This window comes from Diospyros lotus, chromosome 1 (genome assembly GCF_014633365.1).
Source record: "Diospyros lotus cultivar Yz01 chromosome 1, ASM1463336v1, whole genome shotgun sequence".
NCBI classification, from domain to species: Eukaryota; Viridiplantae; Streptophyta; class Magnoliopsida; order Ericales; family Ebenaceae; genus Diospyros; species Diospyros lotus.
In genome coordinates this window covers 43,837,703-43,854,547 of record NC_068338.1, presented here as the reverse complement: position 1 = coordinate 43,854,547, position 16,845 = coordinate 43,837,703, and the positions used below count along the sequence as shown (strand labels likewise).

The window sequence follows — 16,845 nt, the reverse complement described above, 5'->3', positions numbered from 1 at the left end:
TCCATCCATCGCTGCGAAGCAAAACCATTTTGATTCGCTAGGTTCCTTGGCTGTAACTAAATTAGTGGTAACTAATTAAGGAGCAGAGCAGGGCAAGGCAAGGCAAAAGGGAGCAAGCAGCATCGGCATTGCAACCCCACCCACCCACCTACCTACCTACGTCTATCAGGCTCACACTATATATCCTGATTTCTATTGTAAGATCACCAAAAACGAGCAGTTGCCCAATCTGAAAGAAAAGATGAAGCGCATTTGTAAATTTTTTATAATATCTGTGCTTGCACTTGTACTACTGCTAGGGGCATTGTCATGTCCGTCAAATCTTGACTTAGTAATTGATTTGCTAAAAATTTTATTGGTAGCCCGATAAATTGCTCTTCACAGTCTATTTCATATAAAATTATACATTAATTTTTAAATTCTCATTTTAACTCCATCTCCCTACCTCCTCCAACCACCGTTTCACCTCTTTTTTTTTTCTCCCGCACCATATACACATATAAAAACATAAACACATACACCATATATATATATATACACACTCACACACATATATATACACACACGATTTCGCAGCCTCGCAGGAAGAGAGAGAGAGAGAGTGGGTCAGCCATGGCCGACCCACACACACACATTTATATATATATACACACGCACGCGCATGGCCGCGGCCATGGAACCTCCACACTGCGAGATGCGGAGTTTTCTCAAACATCCGCATCTCGCAGGTGCGAAGGATGCTCAAACCTCCGCATCTCGTGATGCGGAGGATTCTTCAAGCTCCGCACTGCAAGGTGCAGAAGTTGTGGAATCCTCCGCACCGCGAGGTGTGGAGGTTTGAAAAACCCCAGCACCTCGCGGTGCGGAGGTTTCCTGGCCGCGACCATGCGTGTGTGTGTATATATATATATACACACAGTGATTCGGCTATGGCCGACCCCCTCTCTCTCTCATTGCGAGGCTGCAAATTCGTGTGTGTGTGAGTGTGTGTGTATATATATATATATATATGGTGTATGTGTTTGTGTGTGTATATGTGTATATGGTGCGGGAGAAAAAGAGAGAAGTGAGGCGGTGGTCGGGGTGGTCGGAGAAGGTAGTGGGCTGGGGTTAAAATAGGAATTTGAAGATTAATGTCTAATTTTGCATGGATCGGGCTCTGAAGAATAATTTATCGGACTGGCAATAGAATTTTCCTTGATTTGCCTTGTTCAGGTGTGAAGACAGCGTCAAAAAGCTACACATATATCTCTTTGAAGAGATGCTGGAAGGGATATGTCAAATCTATGCGCATGTTTATCTTTGTTTATAAACACTTGTCAATAGATCTTGGTTTAAGAAATTTCAAAGTTGGCCAAAGAATCGGCGCTCGGGACAATTGGAGAATAATTGGGGACAACCATGCTAGCTCTAAGATTACTCACTCGGTGTTTGGCATCACCGCTGGCCTTGACATGCTCGTTACCAATTTTCGGCTTATATATATGGAGCTCCTCGGTCTCAACCATTTCATCCAAAGATACATGTTCAGCCACCAAGCTTGTGCCAGTGGTGGTTGCATCCTCCACCTTAGCCAAAAATACAGTCACGAAACACTCTCAGTGCACGAGTTCTTGTTGTCTGCTCCGAGCTCACCGTTTGCATTTTTAATGGAATTTATCATACCTCTATTTTGATTTGCTTGTTAGCTAAGAACTATTTGATAATGTATTATCAGCTCTGACCGTTGAATCAAATCTTAATATATTAATCGAAAACCAATTTTTGAAGTCGTGGGAACATTTCAATATACGTACTGTTCCAAATTAACTCTAGGGAAGCAATTGAAATCCACTAGATATTGCGAAACTGGCCTAATTGTTTATCTAGCCAAAGCTTGCCCGCCCATGTATCAAACAACATTGAGAAGTGTACGTTTGGTTGATGCGTTCACCCCGCCGCATGGAGTTAGCGATTGGAATTCCTTCTTCTTGATGATAGCTCATCTGGGTAGTCAAGTAGTTTTAGACTTGATTGAATCAAAACTCAATTTGAAGAAAGAAAGGCTTCTGGCTAGTTGTCATGTGTTAGAGTGAGTATGAAAATATAGCAAGTGCTTGCATATTATTTGTTTTGAATGAGATGAGGAATTGGTCTCTTAAGGAAGGAAGGAAAGGCCAGAGGAATGTGAACATGGTATGTTGTACGGATTTTGATCGAGATTTCTTATATAAAAAATAACTCTACACGTAACAATATTGTCATTGAATTTTTTTTACTAAATTGATTTATTTTTTCTTTAAATGCATGATTATCTTATTATTTATTTACCAATCTTATGATAAAATTGTAATATTTATTAAATGCGTAACACAATTCATTTTCTAAATTAAGAGAGAAATTGCGAAGCAGACCAAGATGAAATTAAGCCAAGTTTGCACTGCTAGCTAGGCCTAGCTAGTTGTGTTACTCAATTTATTGGATGAGGAAAATCAACGATCCCCATTAATTGTTAGAGAATGCGTGGAACTATTGGGGTACAATTGCAATATTAATTCTACACTAATTTGATTTCAGGAGAGTTAATGCTTATTTATTAACCTTCTTTGGGACAGGAATCATAAAATTTTCGGGACAATTTAATTAATGGAGAAAATGATTTGTTATACTTGAGAATTTTAAGAAATTATTCGAAAATTAATTAACTTTTGAATATTAGAATACTAATAATCTAAACAATTCATAATACGGTCGATCAAGTTTTGTAGCGAAGTTATTGGCTTGATGGTAGACTGGCAGGGGCACACATTGAATGTGACACTATATATATATATATTGATTTTTGTTTGAATATTGATTGTATCGAGGTTCTCAATCTGGAGAATTGAACTGAATTGAAGGCCGCCTTCTCTACAAAATATAATTATTTAAAAAGTCAAGAATTAATTAATTAATCATATTATTATTACAAGAAAGTTGAGATTAAATAAAGCCACGCAAGAGAAGAGAAACCAAGACATGGAAATTGGAAATGGAAGTGACGGATGGAAGGTGGCAGTGGCAGTGTAATGGATGGATGAAAACACTATTATTTCTTGGATTCTGTAAAGCACAGGCACACGTAAGAAATAAAAAGAATAATAAATGGAAGGTGGCAGGGAGGGAGGAGAGTAATGAATGAATGTAAACGTAATAATGGCATAGAGTGCATGCACCGCAATTAAATAATTAAAAAATAATAAATGAACGGCTAGGGGCTGACTGACTGCAGCTGAAAAGAAAAGAAGAAAAAGCAGAAGCAGAAAATTTATTTATTTATTTATTTATTAATTGGTTGCATCAGACATCGGCATTCGCTCCTTGTCGGGACTTGCAGGCAGGCACTGACGGTTGCCCACCACCGCCCAACTCCCTCCTCTAGATCTCGCCCCTTTTCTTTCCTATTTTTTATTTTTAAATTAATAATAATAATAAACAATTTTTACAAAATATTTTTATTACTTTATAATAAAAATATAATATAGAATAATATGATTTTTTTTTATTTATCACTCAGCCTGGATGGACCCTTGATCCGCCGCCACGCCAGAATGGATGATGCAGTGAGCGAGGGTTTCTTGGCATTGAAGATAGATATAGACAGACTTTTTGTGGGACAATAGAATTTGGAATTGAATTTGACAGCCCAAACAACTTTCCAAAACCGGGCACTGGGAAACCGCTCCCTAAATCAAACGTACCAACGCCCACCTGTGAGATCGCTTTCGTACGCGCCGCAGACTCATCACTGTTTTCTTTCCCCCCACTACCAGAATCTCTATTACTTACCCCAAAAAAGGAAACCCGGCCAGAAAATACCTCAAGAGGGCCCGCAAAGGAAACCCTAGCCGTAGCACAAATAAGGGAAGAAGAAGAAGAAGAAGATGATGATTGTACAGTCTATATGTACGACATCCAGGGGGCTTTCGCTTCGCTTCAGAATCTTGCGCTTCAAGCTGGTTTGGAGCTAAATCCCTATACTTGGTTTTGCGTTCTTGATTTGTACTTGAACCTTTGACTCAGATCTGGGATTTCTTCAGATTTGGAGGATTTTATCTGTTGGCTTTTAATGGAAAGCGAAGAAACCCAAAGAAAATTTTTGGTTTTGTTAGCTTGAAATTAATGAGATAAGGCTTCGGATTCTATTTGTTGTATTTTGGGGCTTATTCGCAGGAAAAAAACAAAAGAGAGAAAGCTAGAGTTATCTGGGTTTATCACTTTATCTGTGTGTGTATTTGGTGGGGTAATCTTCGTACGACCCAGAGCGAAGTACGCTTTTTGTGTTGGTTGCTGGAGATCTACATTCGGAACACTTGAGGGTTTTGGTGAAGAACCAGAGATGTCGAATCGATGGTGGGCCGGAAACGTGGCCATGAACCCGTCTGGAGATGACGACAATGGCGGCCTGGACCGGCTTGGACCCAGAAGGGAGCAAGAGTTCCTGGAGAACGCCGCCGCCGCCGCCACAACCAGTAGCGGAAGCCACTCCAACCGCAACGACGAAAACCTCGATGGCCGAGAAAATGATCGAGAACACGGAGAAGAGCAGAAACCAGGCTCGCTTCTGGTTGCTGAACCGGCCAGTTCCGGCCGCCGTCCAAGGGGCCGCCCACCCGGTTCGAAGAACAAACCGAAGCCCCCGGTCGTGATCACCAAGGAGAGCCCCAGCGCGCTTCGTAGCCACATCTTGGAAATTCGCAGTGGCAGTGACATCACCGAGAGCATCGCCGCCTTCGCCCAGCGGCGCCAGCGCTGCGTATCCGTGCTCAGCGGCAGCGGGGTCGTCACTAATGTAACTCTCCGGCAGCCTGCAGCCGCAGGTGGCGTGATCACGCTCCAGGGGAGGTTCGAAATACTGTCGCTGTCCGGTGCATTTCTACCCCCTCCGTTGCCGCCGGGAGCTACCTGTCTGACGGTGTTTCTGTCTGGCGGGCAGGGGCAGGTGGTGGGCGGAATTGTGGTAGGCGCACTGGTCGCGTCAGGGCCGGTGATGGTGATTGCGGCGACGTATTCGAATGCAACACTCGAGCGGCTGCCACTGGAGGAGGAGGAGGCGGAGGCTGCCGGAGATGGCGTGCAGCCGGTGTCAGGGGTGAATACTGGAACTAGTGGCAGTCCAGGGTCTCAATCTCTTGGGTTGGCCCATCCATCGTCTTCCATGCCTTTGTACAATTTGCCCCCTAATCATGATATGTTTTGGGCTAATCCTCGCCCGCCTCCCTCTTACTAACACTTGTTTGAGAGAGAGAGAGAGAGAGAGAGGGGGGGGGGGGGGAGGCCTAGCTTATTAGGTTGTTTAATATCTTGTAACCATAGCAAACAAGTTACTAAGTTAGATTTTTTTTTTTTTTTTCAGTTCCTCCATGCATGGTACCTTCAAAAGTTTCCTAATTAGACAGCTAGTTTTTCCATTTTCATGTTTATGCTCTACGGACTATTGTGGGTAATTTTTGTATTTTATGTTCTTCACTGATATACTTTGTTGTAGAAGCGTCTAGTTCCAAGATGCGGAAGGCTGATGAGAGAACTGTCAAGATCAGAGATGGAAGCCTTTCCTTGATGTTGATTTAATGGAGTTGAGAACGAGTAAAAGCTCTCCTGTTCAATGGTAATTAAATATTATCTTCTTGATCAATCTGCTGCTTTTCAGTTCCCTTATATCATTTTTGTTCATGATGAAATGATGCTGCTTCCCATGTTAATTATACTAGCTTGCATTTCCATGTTTATCAAGTATTTGGATTTAGTGTGTGGCTCAGTTAGAAAACTTCTCCCGAATTTGCTTGTTGCTAAAGAGGTATTCACAAAGTTGATGTGTGTAATTGATGAAGGGCAATCCTTTCACCATCTTCTTCTAGGTCAATAAATTTAGCCCTTTAAAAGTTAGCTGTCTAAATCTTTAGTGCCGAAGCCAATTCTTACACAACCATTCAAACTTTTAGTCATGTCACTTTGAATATTTAGCATAAATATGCAATTTGTTGACATACGAATGTAGCAATGAAAGTTTGTCCCCTAATCAGTTATTGGAAGTCTATAGGGATGTGCATGTATATCAAGCTCTATGAGCATGTTTATGTCTTCTCACACCCATGCATGTAAGATATCATATGTTGGTTAATTCCTCCCCATTTGCCTTTTCTCCTTTAAATACCCAAGTAACTGTTTCTTCTGCACATACTTCAAGTCCTTTAACATTTGATGCTTAATGATCGAATATTGAGTAGCATTGAACATAAGATACATAGTCAAAACTTAAAGACAAATGGAACATTCATTTATTGGTATACCTCCATTGGTGTTTTGAAGAATCTTAAAAAGTTCCTTATATTATAGAAGTAGTTGCATTAGCAAACCTTTGAAGCACGGATCATCCCTGCATTAGTGGATGCATGACATTGCCTTATGATTTTTCATCTTCTTCTTCCTCTTCTTCTTCTCTTCTTTTTTTTTTTAATTTGGAAAGATACATTCAATGGAAATCAAACACAAAAAGTAGCCCTTCAATGGGGGGTGAAACAAACTGGGAGATGATTTTGGAAAACATTGAGAAAGGTTTAGCAATAATTGGAAGATTGGAGGACACTGTGAAAACATAGAGAAAGGTTTTGCACCATGCAGCAATACTGGAACTGCCACTTCTTGGAACATGAAACAGACTCCATAATAGGAAGCTATTGTGGATATAGCTTTCAAGTCCGTGATTAGGGTAGAAATTGACCAATGTATATAGGTGCCTGCCATCATGATGAATCATGGCACATATGGAACAAATCTTAGCATCAATTTCTGATTTTTCTCTTCATAATGTCCCTTGTTGAGATATTTGAGTCAAGGTAAACTCATCATTGGGATGCACATTACCATTCTTGACAAAATTGTCTTAATATGAATTATTCCAAAACCCCTCCCTTATGGGGTTCTGGCAGAGGAACCCCATCGACTGGTTTCAGCTTCAGCCATGATTAGAGGTTTTTTCTTTGTTATATATATAATCATATGAAAACATACTTGTATATATTTCACACTTCAAAGTTGTATTGATTTTGGAAATGGGCGAAATGATCATTTGGAAATTAATGTTCAGCCATACTTCATCCAAAATTTACTATACCAAGCATGGGTTAGGTATAATTTTAGTTTATACTTTCCTAAACCTAGGATAGTAAATATGAAACATGATTATTTAAGCTGATCACTATTTTTTATTTCTGATTTTTTACTTCACGGTCACCAAAACTTGGTAGCACTATAAATGTTGGTATTTGGTTGGATGCCCTCATACTAATATGTTAGAACAAGAGGCCAAAAACAAAAAATATATATATATTTTAAAGAAGAATTAAATTATAGGAGAAACCAAGGGGCCTATATAGTTATAGAGAATATTTTTAAATTTTAATCTCAAATTTTTTACTTTATCTTCAATTTTTCTTTTTTGTAAAAAATTAAGGGAACATGTTAAATTATTAAATGCAAAAATCTCTATTTTCATCTCAAAAATTGAAAAAGAGTGTTTAAAATGGTTATGAAGAATATCTATTCAATTGTTATGCAATGCAATATCATGATATAATAATATTATTTTGATATAATAATATTAAAATATTACTAAGTTATTGTTGTAAGAGTATTACTATGGATATAATATTTGTAGCATTGTTATGTAATCATTATATTAAATTTTTGATTGAGTTACCAAGCAAGAAAAAGTGATTAAATTAAAATAATAATTAATATTGTAAGAATATTGATCTTTACTAGTACAATATTTAAGATATTGCTAATATGATGGTTTTTTCCACAAATATTTATATAGCAAGTTAGCAACACCCTCTGGGTGTGACCATACATAAGAACCCCCTCCTAGTAAATAATGTTTGGTTTGAGCTATAATTATTGCCTATAGAGACAAGACCGTCACCAAATAATTATGCCAATGACAATACAATAACATCAATAAAAACAAGACCACCTTTGGCATAACTATATTGTGAAACTCATATGGTGAAGTTCTTGAACATGAAACATGTATAGGTTCCTCAAATACTATCTTATTTGCGAAAGTTGATGCTTTAAGATTTGTTTTTCATGGCCCACAAAGTTCTCTAAGACTCTCGTGATCTTTGAGTATCACTTGTCTCTTCAACAATTTTGTGATTAAGAGACATTTAAAAACCCCCCAATATGTAGTTTATGAGGCATTTTAGCTAGTAGGGCACTAATAAAAGTGTTACATGTAATTATGCCTCATTATGTCTCAAAAACTTATTAAGACACTTATAAATACTGTGTTAATCTATTAAGATATTTCCTTTGGTTTTACATGTAGCGACATTTAAAAATGTCTCAAAAATAACTATAAATTTAAACATGTAATGACATTTAAAAATGCCTAAAAAATAAATATGGTTCTAACTGCCTTGAGGCCCAAATCCTTCATTTCCACATGATCTCTCTCTTCGCAACACATGATGCTTTCTTCCTTGCCTGATTCTTCTCACAAAGCCTTTTCTCTGCGTGGGACCACGTGGCGCCCCATGAAACGACCTCGTGGCAGGCTGGAAAATAACTCCATCGTGTTCGCTTCCCCTTAGGTTCAAACCCTGGACCTCTCTTATTCCTCGCGGGCGTGTGTGTGATCACTTGATTTGCAAGCCTTCTCACTAATACATACACCCATATTAATTTTATTGTAAATCGACTCTATTAGGTTACTTCATTAAAGTGTCTTATTAGAATTATTTTATTAGGTAACTTAAAAAATTCTACCCTATTAGATTTTTTTTATTAGGACACTTCACGAAAGAGTGTCATTAAAATTATTTTATTAGGACATTTCAAAAATTCTTCCCTATTAGAATTATTATTCTAATATTAGGGCATTTCATCAAAGCGTGTCATTAGAATTATTTTATTAGGGCATTTCAAAAATTCTGTTATATTAGATTTTTTTATTAAGGCATTGCATTGTTGCATCACATTAGAATTATTTTATTTGAGCACTTCTTTAAATTGTACCTTAAAATAGTATTTTATAAGACACATTTTTAAAAAATGCCCTAAAAAGAATGCCTCAATAAGTGTTTTTTGTTGTAGTGTGTTACAATATCTAATTTGTGCGCGCGTTGCCATAATTGTGATCTCTCTTGGAGGTTCCAACTCTAATTTTGGACATTACTTATTTTAATTTCATGCTCTATATATGGAGAGTTTTTTTTTTAATGCTAAGAAATATATTAAGGCAAAAGCCAAGCAATAAGCAGCATGAACATCTAGCAAAACAAGCTAGATCAAACAAGATGCCAATAACTCGGCCAAAAAACAATACAAACCAAGGTCTACCAAATTAATAAAGGACCCAGGTGCGGATTACTTCTTTTTGGGTAAGAATTAATTTGGGGTAACGAATAGGGGTTGAAAACCTTGCAAGACAAGGTGCTAATTGAGTTATCTTAAGGGTCCCAAAGAAGGAAAGCAAATTATAATGACCTAGAAGGAGCGCAACTTGCGCAAAAGCACGCACCTAGCTAGTCTGCCTAACCTAGATCATCTAGAAAAAGGGGGAGAGATACACAACAAAGGAAAGTAACAACTTAATCTAACTTTTTGCAAAAAAAAAATTAAAAATCTTAAATCTAACAAAACAGAAAATAAAACATTATACCAAAACTAGGGTTCGATCCTTTGCCATAGGAGCTGAAGCAAAGATGAAGGAATCAAACTAGCTTCAACTCCTTTTTCTATTAAATATAGGCCATAGTTGAAGAATGTCCTTTGATGTCTAATGTCCTTTGAGCTGAAGCAAATATGAGAAGTTAGGAGTTCCTAAGAGCACTTCTTAGTGTCTAATGGTTGGATTGAAAGCTAATGACTCGTCCTTGTTAATGTTGTGATAAATCCACGCAATCAAATCACAACAGTACCAAGATTCAAGAATATTCGAACAAAATAGAAGATACAAAAATACACACACAACGCACACAGAAACAATGAACACAATGTTTACGTATTTGGATCAAAATGATCCTATTCACAGTAAGGCTTCACCCTAGTCAATTCACTAATAATAGACAATAGATTTACGGAGATACATAATAATTCTCACAAGAAATCTCAAGGGCCCCTCGCAAATCAAAAAACAAAACTGATATAAATGCAATAGAGTACATCGCTCAATAGCCGAGCAACCCAACACTCAATCTCACCAAGCACTCTCACAAAAAAACAAGTGATTCACACTTATAGAGAGTAGAAATCAGATTTTCCTTGCGTTGATCTCCCGATTTGATCGTCGAGTTTTTTCTGTCCAAGAGTATTCTGTTCTCTCTTCTATTCTTGTTTTTGTTTGTGTAAAATAGTGTCAATTGGAATGCCACAAAAGAAGCCTTATAAACAAAACGGGAAACGTTGGCAGCCCTTGGATGGAGGGTTTTAGATGATGATCAACGACCCACATTTAACTAGCCATTTTACATATATATAAAGCCAAATGTCACATGAAATGAAAATGAAATGAAATCCAAATGAACAATTATAAAGTTATTTTGAATAACAAATCAATAGTATTGATCTCAAATTGTGCATTTGAACCCTTCGAGAAGATGTGTGAGAGCCTATAATAACCCCAAAGATATCAACAAAGAACCCAAGGTTGGATAAGAGGCTTTTAGCATGGCTTATAGAGATTGGTGAGATGATGGAAAGAAAATGTAAGATGGGGAGTAGAATTGAGTGTGGACGTGGCAATGAAATAGAATGTTAGGTTGTATGGAAATAGAAATAAAACACGATATTATATGAAACAGAAATGAGAAAATGTTATTTTTTAAAAAAGTAAAAAATAAAAATGCGAAAGAAATGCATAAATAAAAAAAATAGAGTCCTTTTTTGTAAATACATTTTTTAATATAAAAAGTAGTTATTCAATCTAAAAATAAAGATAAATTCTATAATGTTTTCAAACAAATTCTAGAAAAAAAAATTAAGAATTTTGAGTTAGAGACGAAAAAAATTTCATTTCTATTCATAGATGAAATGTGTTTCCAAATTGAAAACTCGTTTTCAATATTTTTGTAATATTATGAAATGATTATGAAAAGTTTTTGAGATTGCAAAAGTAGACCAAAAATGTTTTTTGTTGTTTCAGAAATAGAAACGTTTAAACAATGCCCCCAAAACAACTTTCGTGCATCATAGATAGAGTGTGATGAAATAAGAGGGGAATAGGGGAATGAAACATAGTGCACAAGGGTGAGGGAAAGAAGGGAAAGGATGAAGAGGGAGAAAGGCTTGGAAAGGGTTTCAAGGTTTGGATAGTTTTGTCACTCTATTTTTCTATTTGATAATATTTCACTAATAATAATATCACAAGTAAACTTCTATGCACTTACGCATTTTTTTTATATGTTCAAATTATCTCAATTGTATCACATGCATCTTATCTTTAATAGAAGTAAATCCAACCATATTATTGTTTAAAATTGTTAGAAATTTATAAATATTAATTTCTTTTGTTAGATGACATAGATATTTATAAGCTTCCACCAATGTTTATTAAATCCACACGTGTGAAGGCACTAAATAGGCTAATTTGTATTCATTTTTTAATTGTTTTTGCTAAGTAAAGATCCTAATGTATATCCATTTACATGCATGCCTACTTTAACTAATTGCATGAACTTTTGGGTTCATAATAATAACATTTTCTATGTTGTACTTGTAAACATTTTCTATGTTTTCCTATAAATACATTTTCTATGTTTTCCTATAAATATATTTTCTAGCCCGAGCTTGTCTTGGTGCATTTATCCCCTTGAGAGGTGGTGTGACTGGTGTCTTGCTTTGTATCTGTGTAGAGTGGCGCTTCGCTTCTTTTGGGTAACCCTTTGAACAAAAAACAACCATATTCTAAGTTGTGAACTAAAAGTAGGAGTGTTTTAATTACAAATGAAAGAACCATCCACTATTTAAATTTCTGCAAGTTGCTATCTCTCCCTCATTTTGGATTTAATTTCCTTGTTTTCAACTCTTTGCTTCATTAAAATGAAAAAAAAAAAAAAAAGGGGGGGGGAAAAAGGGGGGTGGGTGGGGTTGAACCATCCACTTTCTCTGTATGAATCTATGAGAGAGATGAGGCAGCAGTTGGCTCCATTTCTTCCTGAAAACGTCTTTTCATGAGTTGCCTAATCATTCTGGTTCGAAGGATGGGCCTGCAATTTGGTAGAATGGAGTCTTTTGATGGACTGATCTAGTCTATTCAAATCTAATCCATGTGATTTGTCAGTTGCAAGTTGTCATGGTTTTACTTTTCATCTCTATAGTAATGATTCTTAGTGTCAACCATTTATTCAACATAGACTAATGGGTGCCAAAATGGGGATATGCTCCGGCAAAAGTAGGATGATTATCTGTTGTTCGTTTCAATTGTGCACATGGAGATGACTCAGTCAATGCAGGACCTAATTTGGACTTGAAAGCCTTCTTATTTATTTGGGAATTCCTTGTTTACTTATGAATTTGATTAGATAACAGGAAACCAATAAGGTGCATGGTATGGTTACTGTAGTCTGACTCTTACTGTATTATGCTTGAGATAAACTTATTTTATCTGTTTATTGACTAATTGTTTTGTCTTTCTTAAATGCATACAATTACAGTGATCTTTTTAATCCATTTTATACAGCATTGCCTGTACATCAAGTAGGAACTCGTAACTTTTCGAGAAGAATCATACCCCCAGCATATTATGTAGGTTACAGTGGTGATATCCAGAAAGTACTTGCGGATTTTGCATGGAACCATTCCTTAGGAATTTGTAGTTAATTGGTTGTTACCAAACTGAAGGGAAAAAAAAATTGAACAGAAGACTTACGTTCTAAACTATCAAGGTTTTCGCAAAGCTGCCGATCTAGTCTACTTTAGGATTCTAATTATATATGGCCTTCAATTTTCTATTTATCTATGCTGTTTACTGTATTGCTTTACTGAAACTAATTGTGGCAATTGTTGTGTAGGATAGGTTGAACACTAGCTATATGACAAAACATATATATGTACGAAGTTAGCAATGGATAATATCTTTGAAATGTTAAGATAACTTTCTTAGCAGTGGAGGGAGGACAGTTTTATTTGTTATTCATTTCAAAACATTTGGGGGCTTTATATAGTCCCTTTGGAACATTTTTTTTTAATGATTAGGAGCCTTATTGGCTAAATTAGAGCGCTATGGAGGGGAGTTTTCCTGTTTGTTAGGTCTACATGGTGGAATAAGCATAACTAAGGGCGAGGTTGAAATCCTAAAAAAGTATTGGCTTTTAAATGCATATATTGAAGGCCGCTGTAGGCGTATATATGGGTACAAGTAGCAAAATCAACGAACCTCAAAATTAACCCACCATGTCACATTTTTTCCTATGGCCCCTTGTAGGGGTCAAAAGGGTGCTATACGTGACTGCCACCCTAGCTAGCTCTTTACAATAAGTAATGGAACATTTAGGTATGCTTAGGGTTTAGGGGTTTTATGTGACTGCCACACTAGCTAGCTTTTTCTTTTGCTTACAATAAGTAGTGGAACATTTAGGTGTGTTTAATTTGGTTTTTCTGTAATGAGTGCATTGAAGCAAATCATATCAGAAATGCCCGGTCTGAGTTTGAGGGTACGGAGCAGCTAGTTTGCCTTTGCCAATGTGACACAACCCGGGAGGGACAAACACAAGATTTTTGTGTAAGTAGACGCCAACCAAGTGTGGATGCATATGGAACATTTCATATTTAGCTCATAGATGGGCATGATTTCTTATATCTTTAATCCCAGCTGCTAGCTAGTGGCAATGCAAAGAGGGAAGCACAAATGCTCATTATGCAAATATTGAGGGGCCGGGGACGAAGTATGTGCATTGAGGTAGAAATTGACTAAAGTGAATTTTTTTCAGTTTGTTCTTTAGCTAGTACCACACACACACACATATTTCATATTCCTTTCATTAGTAGGGCCTCTTTTCTTATTTCCACCTTGGAATGCCTTAAAAACCTGTTCTTTCAGAGGGGCAGTGATTTCTGTATTTGACATCAGCATCATTGCCAGCACAATCTAGCATTTTTCGCACATTTATTTGCAGTTGAATTAGAGCTCAGGATTTTGGCTTAATTTGAGTCAATTTCCTCGAGAGATGGTGATCATGTGCAATTCTTAGTTTGTGAACTCTCTTATCCAACGGACAGTCGAGGCCTTTTTAACTTTCTGTCCTATTTTTATGGATATCTGTATATATATATATATATATGTCATTTAACCTAAGTTCTGCTCCATATCAAAGGGCTTCTTTTTCCTAGAGAAAGTGCTTTTTTTTCCCCAAACACTTGATCTCTCTACCTTTAATTGCTCCTATCCTAGTTGAAGGGAATCGGGTAGACTTGTAGATGATTTGGATTTAGACTATATTTGCTCTAGATTCATTAGATGCAAAATCCAGTGTAATGGTTCATCAATTTGTATTTTGATTGGATTTCACGTATCTAAGATTAAATCTAAATCCATTTTTTGGTGACTTTTATTTCTGTAAACCTTTAGGCATTTTTGATAAACATAAGTGTGAACAATATTAGAGTAGTATATCCCCCCCAAAAAAATGCAATATCACATGTAACTTGCTTTGACAAGTATTGTCAAGCTCTCCTTTTGGAGGGATACTAAATATATTGATATTAGATGAATAAAAGGATAAAACATATGACTTCATGCATACCCACCATGGATAATTGAAATTTAAAGGCTAATACATGAATTAAGAATTTGAATAAAATACTTTTACTATCAATCATCTCATGTGAACTATGTATGACAGTGGTAGATGCACTGTCCAGACAATTTTTTTTTAAAATTTATTATATTTATTTTGAGTTTACATATCACCCCCCCCCCCCCCCCCCCCCCTCTCCAATCTTTTGGTTCAAAAAATTTTGAAGGATTAGGTTATTAATTATGGTAATTTTACTTATAATTCCAATCATCTTAAATATCATCTCACTCTCATCTTGCGTTTTCTAACCCTCATGCTTAGTTTCAATAACCCTTATACTTAGTTTCAATGAAGATTTTTTATTAACACTCATATCAATATGTATCATTACTGAATTGACTATTTTTTATTAGGTAATAAACAAACAATTTCATGAACTCAATAGTTGTTTCACATAGACAAATAATGAGGTATTTCTTTGTGTGGCATGTTTGAATCCAAATAATTCTTTTCATACTTTTGACAAGAATAACTTAGTTTGTCTTGCTCATTTTTATTCATTAGAATTTTTTGAAGTTGATCTTATGTCACTTAATAATCACTTGGAGACTTGTATAATTGATGTGCAATTTTTGGAAGTTAATAGAATTGGTGGTTTTGCAAAAAAAATAGTCTAAACGAAAAAGAACATTGTATATCTATTGGTGTATATGCTTGTAAAGTTAATTTTAATTGTTGTTACTGCAATTGTTGAAAGAGCCTTCTCAATCATTAATTTTGTTAAGAATCGTTTGTATGCATAGTCAAATGAGTGATCAATGGATAAATGATTATTTGGTTATTTATATTGAAAATAAAACATTTGATATAATTGATAATGAAAAAATCATACGATAATTTTAGAATATGAAGAGTCGGTGAAAACAACTATGATTTTATGAAGATTTAAACTATGATTTTATGAAGATCTAAATGTAAGTATAATATTTTTACTTTTGAAATTAAAGAATTTTTTGGAAAGACATGTGTTGGAGTTTATGCAGAAATACTATAATGATGTTTGATATGATATTTTGACGCTATATTATAATTTTTTTTTATCAATGTAGATAATTATTGTATAATTTTAAGTTTTAAATTTTTATTATCGTTGTTTGTCCCCATTACTTAAATATCATGGTTTCAACTGTGTTGTATGTGTGGTACTAATTTTAATGTGAAGTGAATTTAATACTAGTATAGTTTAATCAAATGGCTTCCCGTGTTTATCTTTTATTCTAAATACTTTCTTCTATGGTGGAAATTGCAAAAAATAAACCCTCCACAAATAGAAAATTCGTTTTTAGCCCCTTTTTGACAAAAAAAATGTTTTTACCCCTTACAAATAAATAGTTGCAAAAAATAGTCACTTTACCACTTTTCACCCCAATCTTTGACTTTTCAACTCCCCACTTTAATTAAAAATTAAGAATAAAAATAAAAATAATATATTACCAAACTACTCTCAATACAAAACAAACAAAATGATTGAATTTCTATTTTATCCCACACGCAAGCCTAAGAAATCCCTTATAATTATAATAAAAAAATTTAACTATTAAAGTATTATTATTATTTCTTAATACTAATTCTTATTATTTAATAATTTAATAACCGGGTGGATCTTGAACCCACGGTGAGTCTCTATCTCTTTTTTATTATTAAATATATATGTATTGTTACATATAAATAAAATTAATTAAATAATAATAATTGAAATTTTTAAATATATATGTATTATTAAATAAATAACTAAAAAATTGTTATTCAATGATTCTTATATTATTCTCAATTATAATAATAATTACAAATCTTAACTATAATAATAAATTCTCAACTATTAAATTATTATTATTTTAAAATAAATACTATTATTTTTAATAATTTTTTTTTTTTAATAATTTAATAACTAGTTGAGTTTCGAACTCGCGCTGGCTTCCTGCCCTTCATTTTTTTATTATTAAATATATATATATGTAATAATATTACATATATAATAAACAAAATGGATTAAATAAAAATATTTGAAAAATTGAAAAATATATGT

General features: G+C 35.1%; 1 protein-coding gene across 4 annotated transcripts; it reads left to right on the top strand.

Annotated features, from left to right (window-relative positions):
* The first annotated feature begins 3,636 nt into the window (after positions 1–3,636).
* Positions 3,637–14,950, top strand: LOC127791008 (AT-hook motif nuclear-localized protein 15-like). 4 transcript variants are annotated; one of them, XR_008020846.1, is made up of 3 exons: positions 3,637–3,977; positions 5,510–5,626; positions 12,704–14,950. XR_008020846.1 is itself a non-coding variant. In XM_052320745.1 (2 exons), the coding sequence occupies exon 2, from the start codon at positions 4,358–4,360 to the stop codon at positions 5,246–5,248; it is 891 nt and encodes a 296-aa protein (XP_052176705.1). In that variant the 5' UTR covers positions 3,657–3,977; positions 4,192–4,357; the 3' UTR covers positions 5,249–5,439. The 4 variants fall into 4 exon arrangements, 1 of the variants encoding a protein (XP_052176705.1); XR_008020847.1 differs by having other exon boundaries at positions 3,638–3,977; positions 5,507–5,626; positions 12,773–14,950; XR_008020845.1 differs by having other exon boundaries at positions 3,638–3,977; positions 5,507–5,626.
* The last annotated feature ends 1,895 nt before the right edge of the window (positions 14,951–16,845 follow it).